The following is a 23,586-nucleotide window of genomic DNA, read 5'->3' as shown; positions in this document are numbered from 1 at the left end:
CCCCAGGGCTCTGCACAACTTGGGATTGGTTGGATTTTCATGGAAGCACAGAATCACGGAATGGTTTGGGCTGAAGGGACCTTAAAGCTCCTCCAGCTCCAACCCCTGCCACGGGCAGGGACCCCTTCCACTGGAGCAGGGTGCTCCAAGCCCCTGTGTCCAACCTGGCCTTGAACACTGCCAGGGATGGGGCAGCCACAGCTTCTCTGGGCACCCTGGGCCAGTGCCTCAGCACCCTCACAGGGAAGAGCTTCTGCCTAAGAGCTCATCTCAGTCTCCCCTCTGGCAGGTTCAAGCCATTCCCCTTGGCCTGTCCCTACAGGCCCTTGTCCCAAGCACCTCTCCAGGTTTCCTGCAGCCCCTTTAGGCACTGGAGCTGCTCTCAGGTCTCCCCTTCAGGAGCCTTCTCTTCTCCAGGCTGCCCCAGCCCAGCTCTCTCAGCCTGGCTCCAGGGCAGAGCTGCTCCAGCCCTCGCAGCAGCTCCGTGCCCTCCTCTGGCCTTGCTCCAACAGCTCCACATCCGTCTGGTGCTGCCCCAGAGCTGGATCAGGACTGCAGGAGGGGTCTCTCCACAGTGCAGTAGAGGGGGAGAATCCCCTCCCTTGACCTGCTGGCCATTAGGTGCTTGGTATGATTTTTATTCACTGCATTATGGCCCTAAGACTTTTCTCCAGGTCCTGTTGCCAACGATGGGGGCAATCTTGGACTGCAGAAACTCGCTATGACCTGTGGGTGCTCCATGGACAGCCCTGATGTCCCTCCTTTCATCAGTCACTCCCCACCATGGTGCCACCGCCATAGCTCTTTACAAGTAACCTCGTTGTGTAAAATTAAGACTCGATGCTTCTCTCTGGAGCAGCTCCTAAGGACCAAACCCTGGGGATACTGGAACCTGGGCAGCATCTTTATACAACCCCATCCCCTCCTCAAAAACCAGGCAGCAGTTCGAGCTCGGTAGCCAGTGGCAACAGCCCAGTGAAATGAAGAGCCTGTCAGGCTCAGCATTAAGAAATGTAACTATTCCATTTTCCAGTTCTCCTTTTTTCCCTTTGCAGCACATGTTCATTTACAGGGAATGCTCTCCAGGGTTTGCATTCTGCTGATAGGATAGTGGGATCTTCATTTACAGATAGGCTGCGGTAATGCGGGGTTTATGTACGTTCTGCTAATAGCATTATGAGCCTTAGTTTGGACTAATACAAAATTAGAGCTCTCATTTGCATAAACAAATTACTGTTTGGATTAGCCCTAAATGAGGGAGACGACTGATAGTGGAGATGTGATTTTGGCTGTTTGGATAACGGCTGTGGACTGAATGAGCTGCCTGCCTCCGCGCTGCTTGGGAAGGAGGTGGGATGGTGCAGGAGGTACCAGGTCATGAACCAGAGGGGGTTTTGGTGGCAGATCATAGAATCAACCAACGTGGAAAAGCCCTTCCAGCTCATCCAGTCCAACCATTCCCATCACTGCCAAGGCCACCACTACCCCATGGCACTGAGGCCTCGTCTCCACGGACTGTGAACCCTTGCAGGGACGGTGACTGCAGCCCTGCCCTGGGCAGCCTGTTCCAATGCCTGAGCACCCTTTGGGGCAGGAATTGTTCCTCAGCTCCATCTAAACCTGCCCTGGTGCAGCTTGAGGCCGGTTCCTCTTGTCTTATCCCGACTCATTGCTGTCCCACTGCCTTGTACAGGGTCTGTGAGTCTAGTGGAAAGATGGGGAGGTGGCTTTAACCTGCCCGAGGGGAGACTGAGCTGAGCTCTTAGGCAGAAGCTCTTCCCTGTGAGGGTGCTGAGGCGCTGGCACAGGGTGCCCAGAGAAGCTGTGGCTGCCCCATCCCTGGCAGTGTTCAAGGCCAGGTTGGACACAGGGGCTTGGAGCACCCTGCTCCAGTGGAAGGGGTCCCTGCCCGTGGCAGGAACTGGATGAGCTTTATTCTCCTTTTCAACCCAAACCATCCTATGAAATCATTGGAAATCAGAGCTTCTCCGGTCTACAGCAAGAGCATCCCTGGTTCCTCCTTGCATCACCTCCATCCTCAGGCAGCTGATGGTTTGCTCCGGAATCCACAATACCTTCCCTAATTTGAGCTTACCCTGACTTTACCTTTCCTTGCAGATCCCCACTGTCAATCCAAGCTCGCCCGTCACCCCATGGAGGCAAGTCCCAGCACATGCAGCAGAGATGGAGGAGCAAAGGCTACCGCTGCATCGGCGGTGTGCTGTACCGCGTGTCGGCCAATAAGCTCTCCAAGACTTCCAGCAGCCCCGGCCGGGGCAGAGACCTGAGCACCAAGAGCCCTGGTAGAGCAGGTGAGCAGCAAAGGTTTGTCCTCGTCTGTGTCCAAAATCCATTGATGTTCAGCGTTGAGGTTGGATTTTAGCTGCTTATTCCCACCCCATGTGTTGTGACTCATCCTCTGGCCTCACAGGAGCTCAGAAGCAGAGGTGATGGGCATCCGCTTGGTGCCAAAGCACATCCCTGAACTCGTCTTGCTTTACAGTAGCTCTGAAGGGAAAATAACATAGAAGAAATGAAAGATTAAAGAAAATGGAGGTTTTTCTTAACTGAGGCTTAGTTAAGGGATGCACCATTAAACTTGGTTCTTGTTTTAACCTGAGCAAAGCCTCCTCACACCACCGCAAGGTTAAACCTATTTGAGATGCTCGACAAATTAGGTTCAATATTGACCTAAGAAAAGCTGGGAGGATCATTCTGCAGATGACTGTGAACAGGCATTCCAACACGGTTACTGCCTTTACATTTAGCTTCAATTCATACCTCTTTCAGCTCCTTTTGTACTTGATGCCTCAAGTGTGGCTCTGTGGCAAGAGCAGGTTTTTAGCTGTGCTTATGGTATTTCTTCGGAGTTTTTACTTGGAGTCACATATTTTTGCTCCTGAAGTGCTTTATTGACAAGACTGGGGGACAATTAAGCTGAGAAAGGCAAAGCGGATGGGTTTGTGTCATTGGTTTTCTTTGCTGGGAGGATGAAGGGTGCAGAGATGAGCCTGATCATGGATGATGCTCTAAGTGAGGCAATTTAATGCTGAAGTTGTTCAGTGTATGGTGGGAAGGTGGATGAAGAGACACAATAAATAGTGTTATTGAGAGGTCAACCTTGTTTCAGCCTCTGAAACTGCCTGCAGAGTGCTATGGGACACCCTGGCCAGTTTTAAACTCACAAAGAACAGGATTAGGAAGGGAAGGAGCTTTGTGCAGGTCAGGAGAGCTGAGCGGCTCCAGGAAGTTTGAAAGCATGAGGAAAACCAGGAGCAAACAGCAACATCTGAATGAACAGTGAAATAAAGAGTTCTCTTCATGAGGGACTGTAGCGATAGGGATGGGTTCAAACTGAAACAAGGGAGATTTAGGTTGGACATAAGGCAGTTCTTCCCTGTGAGGGTGCTGAGGCGCTGGCCCAGGGTGCCCAGAGAAGCTGTGGCTGCCCCATCCCTGGCAGTGTTCAAGGCCAGGTTGGACCCAGGGGCTTGGAGCACCCTGCTCCAGTGGAAGGGGTCCCTGGCCATGGCAGGGGTTGGAGCTGGATGAGCTTTAAGGTCCCTTCCAGCTCAAACCATTGCATGATTCTAACTAACTTCCCCCTAATGCTCACATGCAAGTTGTAAGTGGCGCTGGAGCGAAAATGGCAGGAGAGGGACAGCCAGTGAGGATAAATCCTTCCTGCACATTGTTGCTGGCAGGGAGAGGGGCAGAGATGTAGCTTAAACCATGGATTAGCTGCTCCAGCCACCTGGGGCTGGATGAAGACACCAGCAGATGATGGCAGAGATGAGGATGCTGCGGTGGCCGAGGGGGCACGGAGCTGATAGAGCATCAATTTCAGGTGATCACCCTTCTGAGAGCCTTTAAGGGGTGCTCAGCAGCAGTTTGGGGACAGTTTGCTGGTGTTTTTGCAACTCAGCTCTGCTCAGGACAGATTTTCAGTGCCTGACTAACCTGCAGCATCCTCCTCACTGCTGGCTCTGCAAATAGGTACGGGCATGGTCATGGATGTGCATCCATATGGCTTGTTTCGATGTCTGTGACCCTACCTGCGAGCTGTTAAATCCTTGGCTTTGGTGCTGTGTCTGGAGGAGGATGGGCAAGGATCAGCCTTTGGAAGCATGGAAAATAAGGCCATAAAGCGAGCTCGGGGGGTTGTAGACCAGGCAAATCCTGGTGTCAGCAATGCTGGACTTGTTCAAGAGCTTTCCTAATGGCAGTGGGATTTTCCAAAATGACTGAATCAGGATAATCAGCTACGCAAACCCAGCTTGAGGGGGATTCTGCCATAAGCACCATCCTCCAGCATTGAAGCTGTCACCAGTGGCAGCAAACATCTTGCTGGAGTGCAAGAAAAGGGGTGAAACCCCCAGAATGTGGACAGGGAAGGTTTTAGATGGAGCAGCTCTGGTTTGGGGGCAGGTTTCAGGACAAGGTTGGATCATTGGGAAGAGCCCAGGGGAGAAGTGATGACTGGAAGAGTGGAAGACCTGGGTCTGTGCAAACTGAAGAAGAGGAGATAGAGGGGCTTCAGGTCCCCAGGGTCATGAAGAGCTGCTAAGCAGAGGAAGGATGTCTTCTCCATGGCCAAGTGGAGCAGCCAAAGCCCACAGGGCTTAAACAGCTGCAGGAAGGGTTCATAAAATCATAGAATAGTTTGGGTTGGAAGGGATCATGTAGTCCAATGTGGCAGGGACACCTTCCACTAGAGCAGGTTGTTCAAAGCTCTGTCCAACCTGGCCTTGAACGTGGCCAGGGATGGAACACCTACAGCTTCCTTGGGCAGCCTGTTCCAGTGTTCACCACTCTCACAGGGAAGAACTTCTTATCTCCAACCTGAACTTCCCCTGTTTCAGTCTGAACCCATCACCCCTTGTCCTATCACTCCAGTCCCTGATGAAGAGTCCCTCCCCAGCCCCCTTCAGACACTGGAAGCTGCTCTGAGGTCTCCATGCAGCTTCTCTTCTCCAGGCTGAACAGCCCCAATGTTCTCAGCCTGGCTCCATAGTTCTTACTGTGCTGTACTCTCCTTCCCCTGCCACACAGCACGTTGGGGTTGTAACCATAAAGCCCAAGTAGCTGGTGTGTGTCAGTATTCCTATGTCATCTTTCAGCTCTAGCCATAACTCAGCCATCCTCCATGGATGGAGTCAACAGATACCACTTTCTCTTGCTTTATGATAACTGAGTCTGGTCTATCAGCTCTATCCGTAACTCATCCACCTTCACAAGGATGGATTCCACAGATATCACTGTCGCTTGCTTTATGATAACTGGGGCTGGCAGGGTGGAAGATTTGTGTGTGCTCATCGCATCTGAACCTTCGCACATTTATTCAACGCTCCGTGTTTGCAACACTTGACAAAGTTTATCTAAAGACCAAAACAACAGCTTTTCCTTTCCCTTTGAGTGCCAGACGCTGTGTTTGGGGGAGCAGAGAGATGGGAAGTGCTCCTGACAGTTTAATAGCTTGGTGTTTCCTTCCAGTGAGTTATAACTCTGCTCTTTGCCTGAATTTATTGGGTCACTGTTTTGTCTCTTCGTCGCCCAACTACATCAAGAAATGTGATGCTGCTTGTGCCGGATCCATCAGATGGGCTGATCCATCCATGCTGTTGCTCTGTCTCCAACAAGTGGTTTACTGATGGATTTTGGTGGGGAGTTAAAACTTGGTCTTGGGGACGCACCTCCTGCAGCCATGTGCTCTATGAGAGGCAACTGGAGTCAATCCAAGTCAATCCTGGGCCTTCCAGGAGTGATAAAGGAACTCATCCATCTCCCAGAGCAAGGAGAAGAGCAGGAGTTTTGCCGTGGCTCATCCTCAACCCACTTCATTGCTGGTGGCATGGAGGACACCTGGCTGGGGACAGGGAAAGCATCATTGCAGACCCAGGATAAGCTTCTGAAGGTGTTTTTGGTATAAAGAAGCTCCCTGAAGACATTCATGGTGAGTAATGAGGCTGCTCCATCCCTGGCAGTGTTCAAGGCCAGGTTGGACACAGGGGCTTGGAGCACCCTGCTCTAGTGGAAGGTGTCCCTGCCCGTGGCCATGGAACTGGATGAGCTTTAAGGTCCGTTCCAACCCAAACCATGCTGTCAATCTGTGATTCGGTAACTCAGCACTTGAGCAAGGATGGAAAAGGCTTTGAAGAAAACACGTAGCTCCAAACACAGAGCTCACAAATCCGCCTCTCATCCCTGTGCAGGATGAAGATGCAGAATCAACAGGGAAAAGCTCTTTCCCTTTGGGATAGCTAGTATTTCTGCAATGATGTATTTCTCACTTATTAGAAAATAGGTGTGGAAAGCATTTGATACGTTGCAATTAATTAAGCAGGCGGAATAAATTGCTTTCTCCACTCACAATGAGCATTTGGCTCATTTCTTGCTACAGCTGCTAAGACGTGCTTCAGACTCTTGAGGAATTGCCGTGAAACTGGGGGAGGAAGCAAAAGGTCCTGACAATGTGGTGCTTCACAAAGGAATTCCAAAGGGAAACTACAACAGCACAGCCCTGTGCAACACTGAAAGCAGCAGAAACCAAATTAAGGGTTGATGTTGGTCAGGAAAAGAGCCTTGATCCCAATCTAGGCACCAGCCACCACCGCTGCAGTGAGGTATTGCACACCCTCAGTTGGGGCTGATCTCCATGGACAGATCCTCTCCTGCACTTTCTGCCCCTCTCCTCTGCTCTCGTGAGACCTCACTTGCAGCACTGTGTGCAGTTCTGGTGTCCTCAACATAAAAGGACATGGAACTGTTGGAACAAGTCCAGAGGAGGCCACGAGGATGAGCAGGGGCTGGAGCACCTCCTGTATGGAGACAGGCTGAGAAAGTTGGGGCTGTTCAGCCTGGAGAAGAGAAGCTGCGTGGAGACCTCAGAGCAGCTTCCAGTGTCTGAAGGGGGCTACAAGGATGCTGGAGAGGGGCTCTTCATCAGGGACTGCAGTGACAGGACAAGGGGTAACGGGTTCAAACTGAAACAGGGGAAGTTTAGATTGGATCTAAGGAAGAAATTCTTTACTGAGAGGGTGGTGAGGCACTGGAATGGGTTGCCCAGGGAGGTTGTGAATGCTCCATCCTTGGCGGTGGTCAGGGCCAGGTTGGATGAGGCCTTGGGTGCCATGGTTTAGTGTGAGGTGTCCCTGCCCATGGCAGGGGGGTTGGAACTGGATCATCTTAAGGTCCTTTCCAACCCTAACTATTCTATGATCCTATGATCCTCCACTGAGGTTTTGCCTGCTGGGAGCATGCAGGAGCCTGGTGGGATGAAAGGCTGGTGGCTTTGGGGACACCGGTGTGGCTGGGCTTCACCCACTGAAGGGATACTGGGGACCGGAGCGATAGGACGAGGGGTGATGGGTTCAGACTGAAACAGGGGAAGTTCAGGTTGGAGATAAGGAAGAAGTTCTTTACTGTGAGGGTGCTGAGGCGCTGGCCCAGGGTGCCCAGAGAAGCTGTGGCTGCCCCATCCCTGGCAGTGTTCAAGGCCAGGTTGGACACAGGGGCTTGGAGCACCCTGCTCCAGTGCACGATGTCCCTGCCTGTGGCAGGGGCTGGCGCTGGAGGAGCTTTAAGGTCCTTTCCAATGCAAACCATTCCAGGTTTCTATGATTTCAAATGCAGAGGGAAAGCTCCACACTGGGCGAAAGGAGGAGGAGGAGGATCGCTGTGGCACAGGGAAATGCACTCTCAGCTCCTTGTTTACCAACTCATTTTAGAAGTGCTGAGCGCCACAGAAATGCACTTTCCACTTTGCAAGGATGATGAAGTGCTCAGCACCAGCGCTGGCTCCCCACGGCTGAGGGCTTGTGTGAACCATGCTCCCTCCTCTGAGCTGCTCGGCTTCTTGAAAAGGAAGGGATGGGTTTAAGACTGGAACATTTCCATCACCCGTCCTCTGCTTGGTGGCACTCTTAATGCTCACTGCGTCTTTAATGTAGGTGTTCAAGCAGGAATTAGGCAGCAAAACACCTTGAATGTGTTGGGACCAAGTGGCGGAGGGTTAAGGAAGAAGTAGGTGGAGGAGAGGCCAGTACAAGGTGTGAGAACAGTGGGAACAGGAGTGTTGCATTCTTCAGCTTTCAGCTGGTTTTGGTGTTGCTTGTGCTGGGGCCCACCTGTGTTCAGCCCCTTTGAGTGGAATTCCTTGGGTTTAGGAATTATCCCTTATCCGTCTTGAACTCGATCCCTTGGCTCCTTTTGAGCTCAGTCCTTGTCTTTGGGATTGCTTAATCCCTTGGCCCCTTCAATCTTAATCCCTTGCCTTTAGGATTACTCAATCCCTTACCCCTTTTGAGCTCAGTTCCTTCATTTGGGGATCGCTATATCCCTTGGCCCCTTCAATCTCAATCTCTTGCCTCTGGGATTACTCAATCTCTTACCCCTTTTGAGCTCAATTCCATGGCCCCTTCAGTCTTGATGCGTTGTCGTTAAGATTGCAGAATCCCTGGATCTCTTCAATCTCAATCCATTGCTTTTGGGATTGCTCAGTCTCTTGCCCCTTTTGAGCCCAATCCCTTGGCTTCTTCAGGCTCAATCCCTTGTCTTTCGGATTGCTCAGTCCCTTGGCCCCTTCGTTTTCAATCCCATGGCTTTAGGGTTGCTCAGTCACATACTGTTCTTGAGCTCAGTTCTTTGGCCCCTTTCAGCTCAATCCCTTGTCTTTGGGATTGCTCAGTCCCTCAAACCCTTCAATCTTAAACTCTTCCCCTCTTGAATTAAATCCTTTGGCTCACTTCAGCTCAGTCCCTTGTCTTTAGGGCTGCAGAATCCGCTACCCCTTTTGAGCTCAATTCCATGGCCTCTTCAGTCTGCTGAATCCTTTGGCCCCTCCAATCTCAATCCCTCGTCTTTGGGATTACTCAACCTCTTCCCCCTTTAGAGCTCAATCCCTGGCTTTTGGGATCGCTCAATCCCTTGGTCCCTTTAGAGCTCGATTCAGTCTGGGATTGCAGGCAGGAACTTGGTCTCCTTGAGGAGTACCACTGGGTCCAGCACTGGTGTAGACCAGAGCTTGCAGAGCTCGAGAGATGCTCCATATCAGCCACTCTGGGTTCCTTGCAGTCATATGCTCGTACAGCATCAAACCCAGGCCATGCTTCATTAATCGATGTTGCTTCATTATGGGTTCAAGCTGAAATGGGAAGTTCAGGTTAGATCTAAGGAAGAAGTTCTTTCCTGTGAGGGTGCTGAGGTGCTGGCACAGGGTGCCCAGAGAAGTGGTGAATGCTCCATCTGTGGCAGTGTTCAAGGCCAAGTTGGACAGAGCCTTGGGTGACATGGTCTGGTGTGAGGTGTCCCTGCCCATGGCAGGGGTTGGAACTGGATGACCTTAAGGTCTGTTCCAACCCAAACCATTCTGTGATTCTGTAGTTAAAGCACTCGTGAGTTCCTGACCCGGGGCCATGCACATTCCTGTTGGAAGCTGGGATGGGATCAGGCAGGAAGGCACGGAAAGCTCCACTCCTGCAGTGACAGCTCATCCCTTCCTTTGCCGTTATCTTCTAAAGAGGGAGGGCTCCTGCTGGCCGGTGAGTGGAATAAATCCCCCCCCCGGAGCTGCTGGTGCTGATCATCGGAAACACTGGAACCCACTCAAATGAAGAGTAATTAAAGAAATAAATTTCCCTGAGCTGTGCCGGCCTCCAAAGGTTTGGTTCAGCAGGAAAGGGAAGGGGAGCCTCACAAAATGAATCGCTCGGCTCTTGCCGAAGTAGGCTGCGTGCACCACGGAGCAAAGCAGGGATATAATGGGACCTGTTAAAGGAGGTGTTGGTTAAAGGAAGGCTTTTCCTATGTGGCAGGGCATGTTGAAGCAGGATGAGCACAAGAGCAAAATCCAATCCCTTGATGAGTGAATAATAACAGGAAGATGGAATAACCCTGTTGTGGTCATCTCCAAGTCGGAGCACTGGGCGGTAGAGCTGATTGATGACCGCTGTCACAAAACCCTGGTGCTTTCCCTCCTTGTGTAAGAATTCCATAAATTATCCTTGATTTTGGGCAGTTGAACCAGGTGGGCAGCAATGGGTTTGATGCTGGATGGCATTTTAATGGTGCTGTCAGTGTTGGGCTTGTTCATCCTGGAGAAGGCTCCAGGAGACCTTAGAGCAGCTCCGGTGCCTAAAGGGGCTGCAGGGAACCTGGAGAGGGGCTTGGGACAAGGGCCTGTAGGGACAGGCCAAGGGGAATGGCTTTAACCTGCCCGAGGGAGACTGAGATGAGCTCTTAGGCAGAAGCTCTTCCCTGTGAGGGTGCTGAGGCGCTGGCCCAGGGTGCCCAGAGAAGCTGTGGCTGCCCCATCCCTGGCAGTGTTCAAGGCCAGGTTGGACACAGGGGCTTGGAGCACCCTGCTCCAGTGGAAGGGGTCCACTAGACCTCCAGGAGGTTGGAGCTGGATGAGCTTTAAGGTCCCTTCAACCCAAACCATTCCATGGTTCCATGGTCCCTCGGTCCCACCTCACCCCGTATCTGCAACTTCTCCCTCCTCCTAGGCTATTTCAGTTTTCTACAGCTTTTCTACCATATAAAATATGAATTACTGGGTCAGATGCGCAAACAGAGCTTTCCACATGATGAGCCCCTGGTCCTTGAGCTGTGCCCTAGGAGCAATAAAGTCCTTCCTAAATAATTAAGCAGGTAATAATTAACCATGTTCCCTCTGTGCAGTATTTACAGCCTGGTTTTAATGCAGAGGAAAAGTTCAAGCATCCTTTTTGGTGGGTTTTTTGTTGCAGCACAAGCCCTTGGGCAAAGTGGGGCCAAGCAGGGGGTGTTGGAGCTGGATGGAAGCATCCCACTCCCTGCATGGGCACATTGGAAAGCTCCAAATGTTGCTCCAGAGCATGATTCCCAGGCTTCCAAGGCAAATCCCTCCGACCTTTCCCAGGAGGAGAAGGACCAGGATGCAGGAGATGGACCCTTTAGAGCCTTGAGCTGTGCTTTGTGGTTATGGGTGGATGGGAAAGGGCCCTTATCAACATATGGCTGTTAGTTTTAAGCATTTTAATGGTTGTGGAGCCTTTGGCAGGGATAAATTCTGCCTCTCTTCTCTTTTCCATTGAAAGTTAATTCCAGGCACAGGTTGGGTGAAGTGATTCAGAGCAGCCCTGAGGAGAACAACTTGGGGATGTTGGGTGAGGAGAAGCTCCCCATGACCCGGCTTCAGTGTGCGCTTGAGCCCAGAACCCCCCCGTGTGCTGGGCTGCACCCCCAGAGCGTGAGCAGCAGCTCAGGGAGGGGATCCTGCCCCTCTGCTGTGTGAAGGGGAGACCTGAGAGCAGCTCCAGTGCCTGAAGGGGCTGCAGGAAACCTGGAGAGGGGCTTGGGACAAGGGCCTGTAGGGACAGGCCAAGGGGAATGGCTTGAACCTGCCCGAGGGGAGACTGAGATGAGCTCTTAGGCAGAAGCTCTTCCCTGTGAGGGTGCTGAGGCGCTGGCCCAGGGTGCCCAGAGAAGCTGTGGCTGCCCCATCCCTGGCAGTGTTCAAGGCCAGGTTGGACACAGGGGCTTGGAGCACCCTGCTCTAGTGTGAGGTGTCCCTGCCTGTGGCAGGGGTTGGAGCTGGATAATCTTAAGGTCCTTTCCAACCCAAACCATTCCATGATTCCATGATTCTCTACAAGCTGTAATTTCAAGCGAGACACACGCTGCGGGAAGCACCATGGGACCGCTTGGCTGCGGATTCCTTTAGAGGAGCAGGAATGAAAGGAGTCAGGCTGTAGCCCCCGCTATTAATCATAGCTGTAATCATGCATTTAATGAACATGACAGCTCCTGCTCCCTCCGGAGAGACGCGTCGAGTCTCGCGCCTGGGGTTTAGGTACAGCAATCACTTCTCACTGCTCGCGCTTGAGAACACCCCGAGCCGCCGGAGCAGCCAGCGTCAGGTTGGGATGATGCATGAAGAGAAACAAGCCCGTTTGCACGGGCTGTGTATTTCCTTACAGATGATGCGCTTCAAACCGACTTAAATCGTTAAGAAAGGGGGGAAAAAAGAGGAGGAAAAACCACCTGTCCCTTAGGCAGGGTATAAAATATCCAGCCTGACGCCGCCGTGCTGGGTGTAATCACTTCAAAAGCCCTTAATGTGCACTTCTTGATGCTCTCCCCAGCAGCGTGTAGTTTTCCCTGCTTTTTTTCCCTCCCCGTGTTGTTCCCACTGCCATGAAGTGTGCACAGGGGAGGAACTTGCCATGGCACTTATTTACATCTCTGCAGCGAGGGACTTGTGTAATGTAGAGGAAGATGTGGGACGTGCGAGATGCTCTCTGATCTGACAGCATCCCTGCATCCCCACGCTGATGTTCACCCCAATTGGAGAGTAACTGGGGAGGAAAATGGGACAGATTTGGGTCTGGCACCTGTCCTGCAAAGTAAAATCATGTCTGGACCAGTGGAGGCTCCCAGAGTCAAGCCCTTTGGGCATCATTTTGGCTTCTTGTTTAATATGCTCCAACTTGTGGCAATTCCAGCTCCTAAGTTTTTAAGTCAACCCTTATCCAGTTCCCTTATGTGTTGCTCAGCCCCAGTTTCACCCCAGTTTTGGATTGCTTTGATAATATAGATACTGTGTGACCTGAATCACCTCTGCCAGCAAAATATCAGATGCTTTGCATTTAGTAATGAAAAGCTCTTGGTGGTGGCTCTAAGTGAGCATCCCAAGTTGGTACCCACCCTAAGTACCCAAACTTGGGTTCTCCTTAAAAATCAGAGCCATCAAATTGCATCTCCTCCATCTTCTCCCGTGCTGCTTGTATTGAAGCTGATTTTTACACAATGCAAAAGCTTCTAAAAATACTTCCCCATAAATCCCAATCGACGGCACAAGGTTTAATTACGGAGCTTCTTATCCAGCAGCGTGAGGCAGGCGCTGGGTTGTTTCCTCCTGGGTAAATATTGAGGTGCTTTTCTAATGGTTCAGAGAGGATTTGCATGCAGGGTGAGCAATTAGGGGGTGGATGAAGGGTTTCTTTGCCAGCTGCCAGCCCGATGCTTTGCCAGACATGGTCGGCAGCACTGGATGGATGCATCCAACCTGGATTCTGCTGTGGATGGGACTGGCTCTCGAGTGGTTAAACTGCCTCCAGGCTGTGAGTTAATTCACAGCAAGAGGTGTAATAGGAGATGAGCATCACTTGTCCATGTGTAATAACATGACTTCTTGCCAGAAGATAAAATCTAGGCAAAAGCCACCCCAGACATCATGCTGTGGATGTATTTCTGCTATCTATAAACCAAAAACCAGTGGCGTGATGCTGTTGCAACCTTTATTTCTGTACTTACCTATTTATTCCTTTAGTGATTTACCCTTTCTGGCCAAGATGTGCTTGTCAGGCTGCTTTAACTGAAAGGATGGCACACAAGCAGGGAGCGTGTCTGTCCCCAAGAGTCTGCTTTTATGTGAGGTATTAAATATTCAGAGACACTGTCTGCTGCCCTGGAGAGCAGCTCCTGGTGTAGCCCGTCCTGCTGAGCTTGCTTTAAGGAGCGTTAAACATAACAGCAGAGGGCAGAGGGATGCTCTGTCCCTACACTAATGGTTGGACTTTAATTTGGGTCTTTCTCCCTGCATCATAAAAGGGTTTGGGTTGGAAGGGACCTTGAAGCTCCTCCAGCTCCAACCCCTGCAACGGGCAGGGACCCCTTCCACTGGAGCAGGGTGCTCCAAGCCCCTGTGTCCAACCTGGCCTTGAACACTGCCAGGGATGGGGCAGCCACAGCTTCCTCGGTTCAGTTGGGTGGTCAGTCTTGCTAGCCTCAACACACATCCTCACTAAGAGATGCTCAGTGGCATCTTCAGAGCAACCCAACATTGATGTGTATTTATTGTAGCACTTGAAAAGATGCTTATAATAGAATCATAGAATGGTTTGTGTTGGAAAGGACCTTAAGATCATCCAATTCCAACCCCCTGCCATGGGCTAGGACACCTCACACTAGACCATGGCACCCAAGGCTCTGTCCAGCCTGGCCTTGAACACTGCCAGGAATGGGGCATTCACGACTTTACCAAATCATTTACCACTTCTTTAGAGCAAAGAAGCTCTGAAACGAGGGGGAAGCTGAAAGAAAATACCCCTCAGCAGTGCCTCAAATGCCCGGTTAACACTCAACACACTCACATCGAGCTCGAGCGAGCTTGCGGCAAGCTTCAACGCGCTTACCAGTGAGTTACACAGAGTTTACCCCGTGCCTCTGATCGACAGGCGTGTGCCACCCGCTCCCGCATCGCCGGTGCTTTGAGTAGCAGAGGGAACAGATGGGGCTTTGCCGCCGGCGGCAGCCCGAGTGACAGCTCGCGCGTGGGGAGAGCGCGCTGCCGCTCCATCAAATTCCACTCCTTCACTTCCCAACACGCCCGGGCTGGCAGGTGAGTGACTGAGCCACCTGGAAAACCGGGAGCCAGCCTTGGTTTTCAGCTCCGTCTACCCCATGCCGCTCAAGGACAGTTTAATTACGTGAGCGCATGGAGCCGACACAGCAACTGGGTTTCCCCAGCCAAGCCAAGCCAAGCTGAGCATGGAAGTGATAGCAAAAGCATGGGGGTTGTCCAGAGGTTGTTTTTGGCACGGTTGGGTGCTGAGAGGAAAGATTCCTGCTGTGTTTGGAGCTGGGAAGGAGGCTTTTTGCTGTGGTTGGTCTGTTGGTGCCAGCGATGTGGTCCAGAAAGAGCATCCTCTCCCATCCGGGCTCTGAGAGCTTCTTGCTTAGGGTTAAGGTCATAAGATCGTAGTATCATTTAATACTTTGGGTTGGAAGGGACCTTTGAAGGTCGTCTAGTCCAACCCTTCTGTAATGAGCAGGGACATGTTCAGCTAGATCAGGTTGCTCACAGCCTCATCCAACCTGACCTTGACTGTCCAAGGAATGGGGCACCTACCACCTCTCTGAGCAACCTGTTCCAGTGTCTCTTCACCCTCATCATAAAGACTTTCTTATACCTGACCTAAATCTCCCTCCTTTTAGTTTAAAACCATGACCCCTTATCCTGTCTTCCAGACCATACTAAAAAGACTGTCCCCAACTTTCTTATCAGCCCCTTTTAAGTACTGAAAGGCTGCAAGGTCTCCCTGAAGCCTTCTCTTCTCCGTGCAGAACCACCCCAACTCTCAGCCATTCCTCATAGCAGTGGTATCCTATCCCTCTGATCATTTTATGGACCTAGGATACTGAGAACTGCATGAAGTGCATTCATTCTGACCAAATGATCTCTGTTTTCCTCTGTTTCCAGCAGGGAGGTTGCAGTGTACACCCGGTGCTGGCTTCTCTCCATCCAGCTGCCTGAACAGATCAGCCACGAGCCGATACATCGCCAGGTCTGTACTTGTGGGGAGGAACAGCGTGCTCCCCCTCCTAATGCTGCCTGTGATTTATGCTTGGGAGGGTGTCAGAAGCTTGAGATGCTGCTATTTCAGTGGCTGTTTATTCCCTGGAGCTCTTGTAGCTCTGGTCAGTGCTTTTCTCCAGCCTCTGCTATGAGGTGGTTGTAAGCTCAGCAGAAAGCCGTGGTTTCATCTTGGGAAGGGTTTGAAAGGTTCTAAATGCATAGAAACACCTTCCTGTGAGCAGAGAATTCCAAATCCTACTTAGAAAGTCCCTTTTTAAATCAACCATATTGTTCTCAAGAGGGATTTGGGTTTTTTTAAAGTCCATCCCAATTTAACCCAGCAAACGTGGAGGTTTTCCTTCTCTCTTTCCCTTCCAAAAAGTGGGAATTTGCCACATGGAAAGCAGCTTGTATAGGAGGATGATGTTATGCTGCTGGTGTTCAAAGCCCTGCTGCCTTTCTCATTCCCTTCTTGTGTTGTGCTACACATAATGCAACACATCTTCATGTCCTTGAGTATGAGCATTTGCAGACAAGTCCTTTTTAACTGTAGCAGACTAAGCGTGGTGGTTCCAGATGGCCTGGAACATATACAGACACAATGCCAGATTCTAGCTGTATTTCATCTAACCTGAACTTCCCCTGTTTCAGTTTGAACCCATCACCCCTTGTCCTATCACTGCAGTCCCTGATGAAGAGTCCCTCTCCAGCATCCTTGTAGCCCCCTTCAGACACTGGAAGCTGCTCTGAGGTCTCCACGCAGCTTCTCTTCTCCAGGCTGAACAGCCCCAATGTTCTCAGCCTGTCTCCATACAGGAGGTGCTCCAGCCCCTGCTCATCCTGGTGGCCTCCTCTGGACTTGTTCCAACAGTTCCATGTCCTTCTTATGCTGAGGACACTAGAACTGCACCCAGTGCTGCAAGTGGGGTCTCACGAGAGCAGAGGGGCAGGATCACCTCCTTCAACCCACTGGTATCATACCATATTGTGGCTTTCTTTGCCTTTAGCCTTGGAACCACCTCAAGTACCAAGAAGCAATTAGTGATGGAGCTTGGTGTCACCCCCAGGCCATTTGTGATGAAAGAGGTGGTGGCATTTCTAATGCTGAAACAGGGCTTTCACATTCAGCATTTTAGCTGTGTGAAGTTGTCTTCTCATTGCATTTTAACTGAAGAACTGCAGACAACCGATAATGATAGAGGTAAAAATGTGCAGTCACTCCTCAATACATTGCTTAAGCAAGTATCTGTCATGGGTAATGCTGCTTTGAACCTTAGACCTGTATTTCTCACACCAGGAGGACCAAGACTTTGGAAATACATACATATTTTATATATATATATCAGTATTAATCCTTAATCCCTAGGGAATCAATGCATACAACTACCCAGAGAACCTGAGTGGCTTCATGTGTCCCCATCTAGAGCACTGTGTCCTCTGCAAATCTGAGTTGGCCGTCATGTGTCATCTGATTATGTACTCCAAGAGATCAGATCTGCTCTCTCTGGTGTTGCATTCACCCTGATCTCATCACTTCCCCTCTTCCTCCTGGTTTCATGCATCTCTATAGCTGCTGGGTAATTACCTCTCCAGCTGGAAGCTCATGGAAAACGTATGCTAAGCACATTTGATATCCTTCAGGAACTTCTAGTGGTCCCAGGCAATTAACAGCAACTTCTCCTGGTACTTGGCATTAACCTTGTGTTCACTGGCTGTCATCTAGGCTTTTTGCCACTTAAAGGACTTGAATAGCAGCAGGTCAGCTGGCAGAGACACGTGCAGAAGTGCCCTCAAAGTTACTTGATCTTTGCATCCTGTGCTGCACGAGACCAGCATGGGAGAAGGATGGGTTTTGCCTCATGGTGTTTCCCAGAACTGCAGGAAGCTCTCTCCATGCTCATAGAATCATAGGAGAGAATCATGGTTACGGAGGTGGGAAGGGATCTCTAGAGGAGCTGTCCTTCCTCCTGCCCTAAAGGACACAAGCCTCTGCCATGGGCAGGGACCCCTTCCACTGGAGCAGGGTGCTCCAAGCCCCTGTGTCCAACCTGGCCTTGAACACTGCCAGGGATGGGGCAGCCACAGCTTCTCTGGGCACCCTGGGCCAGCGCCTCAGCACCCTCACAGGGAAGAGCTTCTGCCTAAGAGCTCAGCTCAGTCTCCCCTCGGGCAGGTTCAAGCCATTCCCCTTGTCCTGTCCCTACAGGCCCTTGTCCCAAGCCCCTCTCCAGCTTTCCTGCAGCCCCTTTAGGCACTGGAGCTGCTCTCAGGTCTCCCCTTCAGGAGCCTTCTCTTGTCCAGGCTGCCCCAGCCCAGCTCTCTCAGCCTGGCTCCAGAGCAGAGCTGCTCCAGCCCTCGCAGCATCTCCGTGCCCTCCTCTGCACTCGCTCCAACAGCTCCACGTCCCTCTTGTGCTGCTGCCCCAGAGCTGGATCAGGACTGCAGGAGGGGTCTCCCCAGGGCGCAGCAGAGGAGGAGAATCCCTTCCCTAACGTGCTGCTCAAGCTTCATGGCAAAGTTGGCTGAAAATAAAACCTAACAGCTTATGGCCCAGCAGGAACTTCCTGAATATCTCACTCTTTCTTCAAAGTGAACTTGGGCTCCTTTGGGTTGTTGGAGTGTCTTCTCTGTGTCATTGTTGTGTTGAAGTTGAACATGTGAACTGACCCTGCCTCTCTTTCCCGTTCAGCCGTGCTGTTCAGCGGAGTTTGGCCATCATCCGTCAAGCCAAGCAGAAGAAAAAGAAGAAGGAATACTGTATGTACTACAACCGCTTCGGCAAGTGTAACCGGGGAGACAGCTGCCCCTACATCCATGATCCAGACAAGGTGGCCGTCTGCACCAGGTATGGATGGACACAGCAACATCATGCTTTGATCCATCACTGTAGACTAAGCCATTGGTTGGCTTTGGTGCTTGCTCATAGAACCATGGAATCAACCAGACTGGAAAAGACCTTTCAACTCATCCAGTCCAGCCATGCCCCAGCGCTGCCAAGGCCACCACTACCCCATGGCACTGAGGGCCTCGTCTCCACGGGGTGTGAACGCTTCCAGGGCTGGTGACTCCAGCCCTGCCCTGGGCAGCCTGTTCCAATGCCTGAGCACCCTTTGGGGAAGGAATCTCCAGTCTAAACCTGCCCTGGTGCAGCTTGAGGCCATTATCTGTGATATTCCTTAGGGAAACAACCTGATAACGGGGATGTAAGACCACGAGGAGAGCTGGTCTGGGTCAAGCCTAGGGTCTACCCAACACTTGGCTTGGCAGGTACCTATAGGAGGAGGAGAGGACGAGGCACACAAAGAAGGGCTCTATCTCTTCGCTGGCACCAGAGCTTCTGGCAGTGAAGCCCTGCAGCCTTGATAAGGTTTGTCTTTCAGTTGCTAGAGGTTGCTACCAAACCATCATCATGTAATAGTTCATGGTTCTTCTTTCTGGTGAATTTACTTTGCCCTTTCTTTTTAACACATGGTATTTATGGCAGTGGGTTGCACAACTGAATTATGGACTGCATGGAAGGTGGTTCCTCAACTGACTGCTCAACTAACAGTAGTTCTGGGTTCCTACTCACTGATAGTCCTTGAGAAGGACTGATCATCTTCTAGGCACCAGTTACAACTATGTATCCTCCCTTCCCTGTCCAGACTTCCCAGATTGGAGAATGATGGTCTATTTAATCTTTTCTGGTAATTTTACTCTACATTTACCTATCATTTTACATGTTTTAGTGCTAATAATTCAGGTTAAATACACACAGTTGGGTTGTTCTGCACAGCCTGTAGGGATTACAGAAATTATTTCACATTCTGGAGTCGGATACCATTCATTCATTCATTCACTCATTCATGCACTCATTCATTCAGTGGTTATGGTTGGAAAGGACGTTAAGCTCATCCAGCTCCAACTCCCTGGCACGGACAGGGACACCTTCCACCAGAGCAGCTTGCTCCAAGCCCCTGTGTCCAACCTGGCCTTGAACACTGCCAGGGATGGGGCAGCCACAGCTTCTCTGGGCACCCTGGGCCAGCGCCTCAGCACCCTCACAGTAAAGAACTTCTTCCTTATCTCCAACCTGAACTTCCCCTGTTTCAGTCTGAACCCATCACCCCTTGTCCTATCACTGCAGTCCCTGATGAAGAGTCCATCCCCAGCATCCTTGTAGCCCCTTTCAGACACTGGAAGCTGCTCTGAGGTCTCCACGCAGCTTCTCTTCTCCAGGCTCAACAGCCCCAATGTTCTCAGCCTGTCTCCATACAGGAGGTGCTCCAGCCCCTGCTCATCCTCATGGCCTCCTCTGGACTTGTTCCAGCAGCTCCATGTCCTAGCACCAGCACCTTTAAGTAACTTCCATAGTATAGTCCAGAAGCTCTAAAATTATTCAAAACTCAGAGTAGTGTTTTAAGAATTAGCAATAAAATCATATAAAAAGTTCTTAATCAGAATAATTGTCCTTAGTGATGTACTCACTGCTCTGGGGCTGAGGATGCCATCAGGGGTTGCCAGGTGGAATGTAAAACCTAAACCATGTAGCCAGTTCTCAAAGGGACCATCTGACATGAATGATTTTATGAGTCCTGGGTAATACCTGGTGCAGATACTGAAGCAGTGCAGATGTGAGTGACTTAAGAGCCTGCCCTGACCATGCACTAGGTGATTTCTTCTAGCAGCACTTCTCAGATCCATGCAACAGGTTTGAAACCTTCAACCTGTGTCTCTGTGCAGCTACAAGGCTTGATAATATATTACAGGAGAGCTGATCCGTGGTGCCAGCTCATTATTCCTGCCCAACACTTGATTAAACTGCATTCTATGTCATTTAAAAAGTGAGGAAAAGCCAACTCCACTGATGAACATCTTGAGTCATTTCTCTGTGCAGTTGCTCCCATGCTGGAATCATTTGGAGGTTGCACAAAGCTCACTGGGAGATCATAGAGGAGGGAAAGGTCATTATTGGGTTGTTAACTGGTTTCTTATTCTTCTTATAACACATCCTCATGAGCATGGAGATGGTTATGGCCCAGCTATCTGCTAAGGATTACTTCTGGTGACAAAGAGGACAAGGGATGCCAGGTACTGCGTCCTCCCTTTGAATCATAGAATGGTTTGGGTTGGCAAGGGCCTTAAACTCATCCAGTTCCAAACCCCTGCCATGAGCAGGGACACCTTCCACTATAGCAGGGTGCTCCAAGCCCCTGTGTCCAACCTGGCCTTGAATACCGCCAGGGATAGGACAGCCGCAGCTTCCCTGTTCAACCTCTGCCAGTATCCCACCACTCTGATAGTAAAGAACTAATGTCTAATCTAAATCTCCCCTCTTTCAGAATCCCTTTTTCTTCTTATGTTGGTGACCAAGGCTGCTTTTGGGCTTTGCTCCTCCGCATACTTTAGGAATTCCTGGACCCTGAGGTCTTTTGAGTCTCCATCCTGCCCCATTTCAGAGGGGCATTCATTCCAGAGGGCAACACTGATTTTCTCCCAATCCTTTCTCTCCTTACCCTGGTGCCTTCTAGCTCCTACCCTCTTCTTTAGTTTGACATTATCATCTCTTATTTTTCTCAGTCTGCTTTTGAGTTAAGGTGTCTTTTAACTTGCAGACCTGGGTGTTTTGAGGAGGTGCATGTAGCTATGCTGTGATCACAATCATCTGCAAACCTTGCTGCCATCAAGCTGGTTTTCTCATCTATATGTTCCCATTTATACTTTGTTCAACTCAGTTCTATTGGATTTTGAATGGATCTCTCCATGCTCAGCTCTAAATTTACCCAGATTTATAAATAAAGCATATTCTGTGCTCCACAGCCTCCCATACCCCTGGAGTCTCCTTTGGGGGGTTCAGACCAGCACTCTTGCCATGATAACAGGTACTTTATTCCACTGTCACACTGGTAGCTCCTAAGAAACCTTCTGAGTCCAAACATCCTCATGTCCTTTGGGATCTTGGTGCTGTCCGTGTTTCTTCACCTCCTCATTGTTGGCCACACACACTTGGAGGTCCCCCTTGTGATTTATCCAGCATCTGGTGTCATAAGGGCTCTAGGAAGGACCTTTCTCCTTCTGGGAGCATCAACTCTGAACCTTGGGCCTTGTTCTACCTACAAGTGAGCCAAATACAATGAAAGAACAAAATCTATCAGGAAGCATCAACTGCTCTTCCAACAAGAAGGACCTTTAGCATTTTAGGGCATGAAATGGGCTTTAACAGCGACCTTGGCAGCAGTTGTATTTGTGGCCTTGGGTACACCTGGTAATGGGGCAAGGCAGGTGCTTGGTGTTTAAAACCATGTGTTCTGTGATCCACCTCGTGCTCAACCCTCTCCTTCTGATATCTCTGCAGGTTTCTCCGTGGCACATGCAAGAAGACGGATGGGACCTGTTCCTTTTCCCACAAGGTGTCCAAAGACAAGGTCTGTATGGGCTTCCTAAGGAGCGTGGTGTGACTCTGTGAGCGAGCGGACACTGGTGTTGTAGGGAAGTCCACCTCATGGAGTTTGCTTGCCAGGCTGTTCAGGCTCATGATGGACTCTTCATCAGGGACTGTAGCAGCAGGACAAGGGGTGATGGGTTCAGACTGAAACAGGGGAAGTTCAGGTTGGAGATAAGGAAGAAGTTCTTTACTGTGAGGGTGCTGAGGCGCTGGCCCAGGGTGCCCAGAGAAGCTGTGGCTGCCCCATCCCTGGCAGTGTTCAAGGCCAGGTTGGACACAGGGGCTTGGAGCACCCTGATCTAGTGGAAGGGGTCCCTGCCCGTGGCAGGGGTTGGAGCTGGATGGTCCTTTCCAACACAAGTCATTCTATGAGTCTATGATAGGGTTGTGAGAGCAAAGAGGGTCTCTTCAACTGGTGTGGTGGTTGAATACATGAATGCATGGTATGCATTGAGACATGAGTGTTATACATGGATGCATTAAGCAGCAGATTGGAAACCAGAGCACTTGTGTTGGGTAACGTGTGTTGGGTTAAGGAGTGTTTGAACTTCAAGTATCCAAGGGAAGGAGCACAGGAACAGCATTGAGTTGTGTCTAAACCTTAGCTACCTCTATAAGATCACTCTTCCCTCTAAATCACCCTGTTCTGGCATCGGAGGAGGGTGTTTTAACATCCAAGAACTTGGAGGTATAAATTAACCTCTCTAAGAAGCCAGGCAGTGAAACCAAGTGGCAAAACAGCTTCTGAGTGCACCGTGGGTTTCAGCCCTCTTGATGTATTTGAGGGGCTGCAGTTTTATTACATGGAGCAAGGTGGAAAAATAATTAGGTTTGGTTTTAGTGATTACCAGTTGGTGATTTAACAGCTGAAGCTCCATTCAGCAGCGGGATCTCCAGTCGGATGTAGCTTTGGAGACCTCAAGTGTTGAAGCTGAAGTGAAGTTGGTGCTAAAGGTTAAGTGTAGCTGCGGGTCCTGAGCTGGGATGTGCTTCAGGCACCTGTTTACATTGAGCTTTGTGGGATGGATGTGGAGCATCACTTCTCTGCTGCAAAGGATCACCCAGACAACAAGGTTAATCCCACCAGGGTATCGAAACCCCAGCCAGCGACACTGTTTGTGACCTGCTCTGCTGTTGGGATGAGATAGAATCATAGAATAGTCAGGGTCGGAAAGGACCTCAAGATCATCCAGTTCCAACCCCCCTGCCATGGGCAGGGACACCTCACACTAAACCATGGCACCCAAGGCTCTGTCCAGCCTGGCCTTGAACACCGCCAGGGATGGAGCAGCCACAACTCCCTTGGTCAACCCATTCCAGTGCCTCACCACCCTCTCAGTAAAGAATTTCTTCCTTAGATCCAATCTAAACTTCCCCTGTTTAAGTTTGAATCCGTTACCCCTTGTCCTGTCACTCCAGTCCCTAATGAAAAGTCCCTCCCCACATCCTTATGGCCCGCCTTCAGACACTGGAAGACTGCTATGAGGTCTCCACGCAGCTTCTCTTCTCCAGGCTGAACAGCCCCAGTGTTCTCAGCCTATCTTCATACAGGAGGTGCTCCAGTCCCTGATCATCCTCGTGGCCTCCTCTGGACTTGTTCCAACAGTTCCATGTCCTTTTTATGTTGAGGACACCAGAACTGCACACAATGCTCCAAGTGAGGTCTCCCGAGAGCAGAGCAGAGGGGCAGGATCACCTCCTTCGACCTGCTGGTCACGCTCCTCTTGATGCAGCCCAGGATACGGTTGCTTTCTGGGCTGCGAGCGCACACTGCAGCCGGCTCATGTTCATTTTCCCATCAACCAACACCCCCAAGTCCTTCTCC

General features: G+C 50.7%; 1 protein-coding gene across 5 annotated transcripts in view; it reads left to right on the top strand.

The window, feature by feature from the left end:
• ZC3H3 (zinc finger CCCH-type containing 3) overlaps positions 1-23,586 on the top strand; it is a 157,275-nt gene that overhangs the window by 98,696 nt on the left and 34,993 nt on the right. For 4 of the 5 annotated variants that reach the window (XM_080610614.1, XM_080610613.1, XM_080610611.1 and 1 more), the window contains exons 5-8: positions 2,119-2,312; positions 15,242-15,326; positions 18,027-18,182; positions 21,672-21,741. In XM_080610614.1, coding sequence (XP_080466740.1) covers positions 2,119-2,312; positions 15,242-15,326; positions 18,027-18,182; positions 21,672-21,741 — 505 coding nt within the window. The remainder of the gene's footprint in view (positions 1-2,118; positions 2,313-15,241; positions 15,327-18,026; positions 18,183-21,671; positions 21,742-23,586) is intronic. The other variant, XM_080610612.1, reaches the window with a different exon arrangement.

The sequence above is a fragment of the Psittacula echo genome (genome assembly GCF_963264785.1).
Source record: "Psittacula echo genome assembly, chromosome: 2".
Classification (NCBI taxonomy): domain Eukaryota; kingdom Metazoa; phylum Chordata; class Aves; order Psittaciformes; family Psittacidae; genus Psittacula; species Psittacula echo.
The sequence above is the reverse complement of the archived record's forward strand: the minus strand, read 5'-3'. Positions and strand labels throughout refer to the sequence as shown.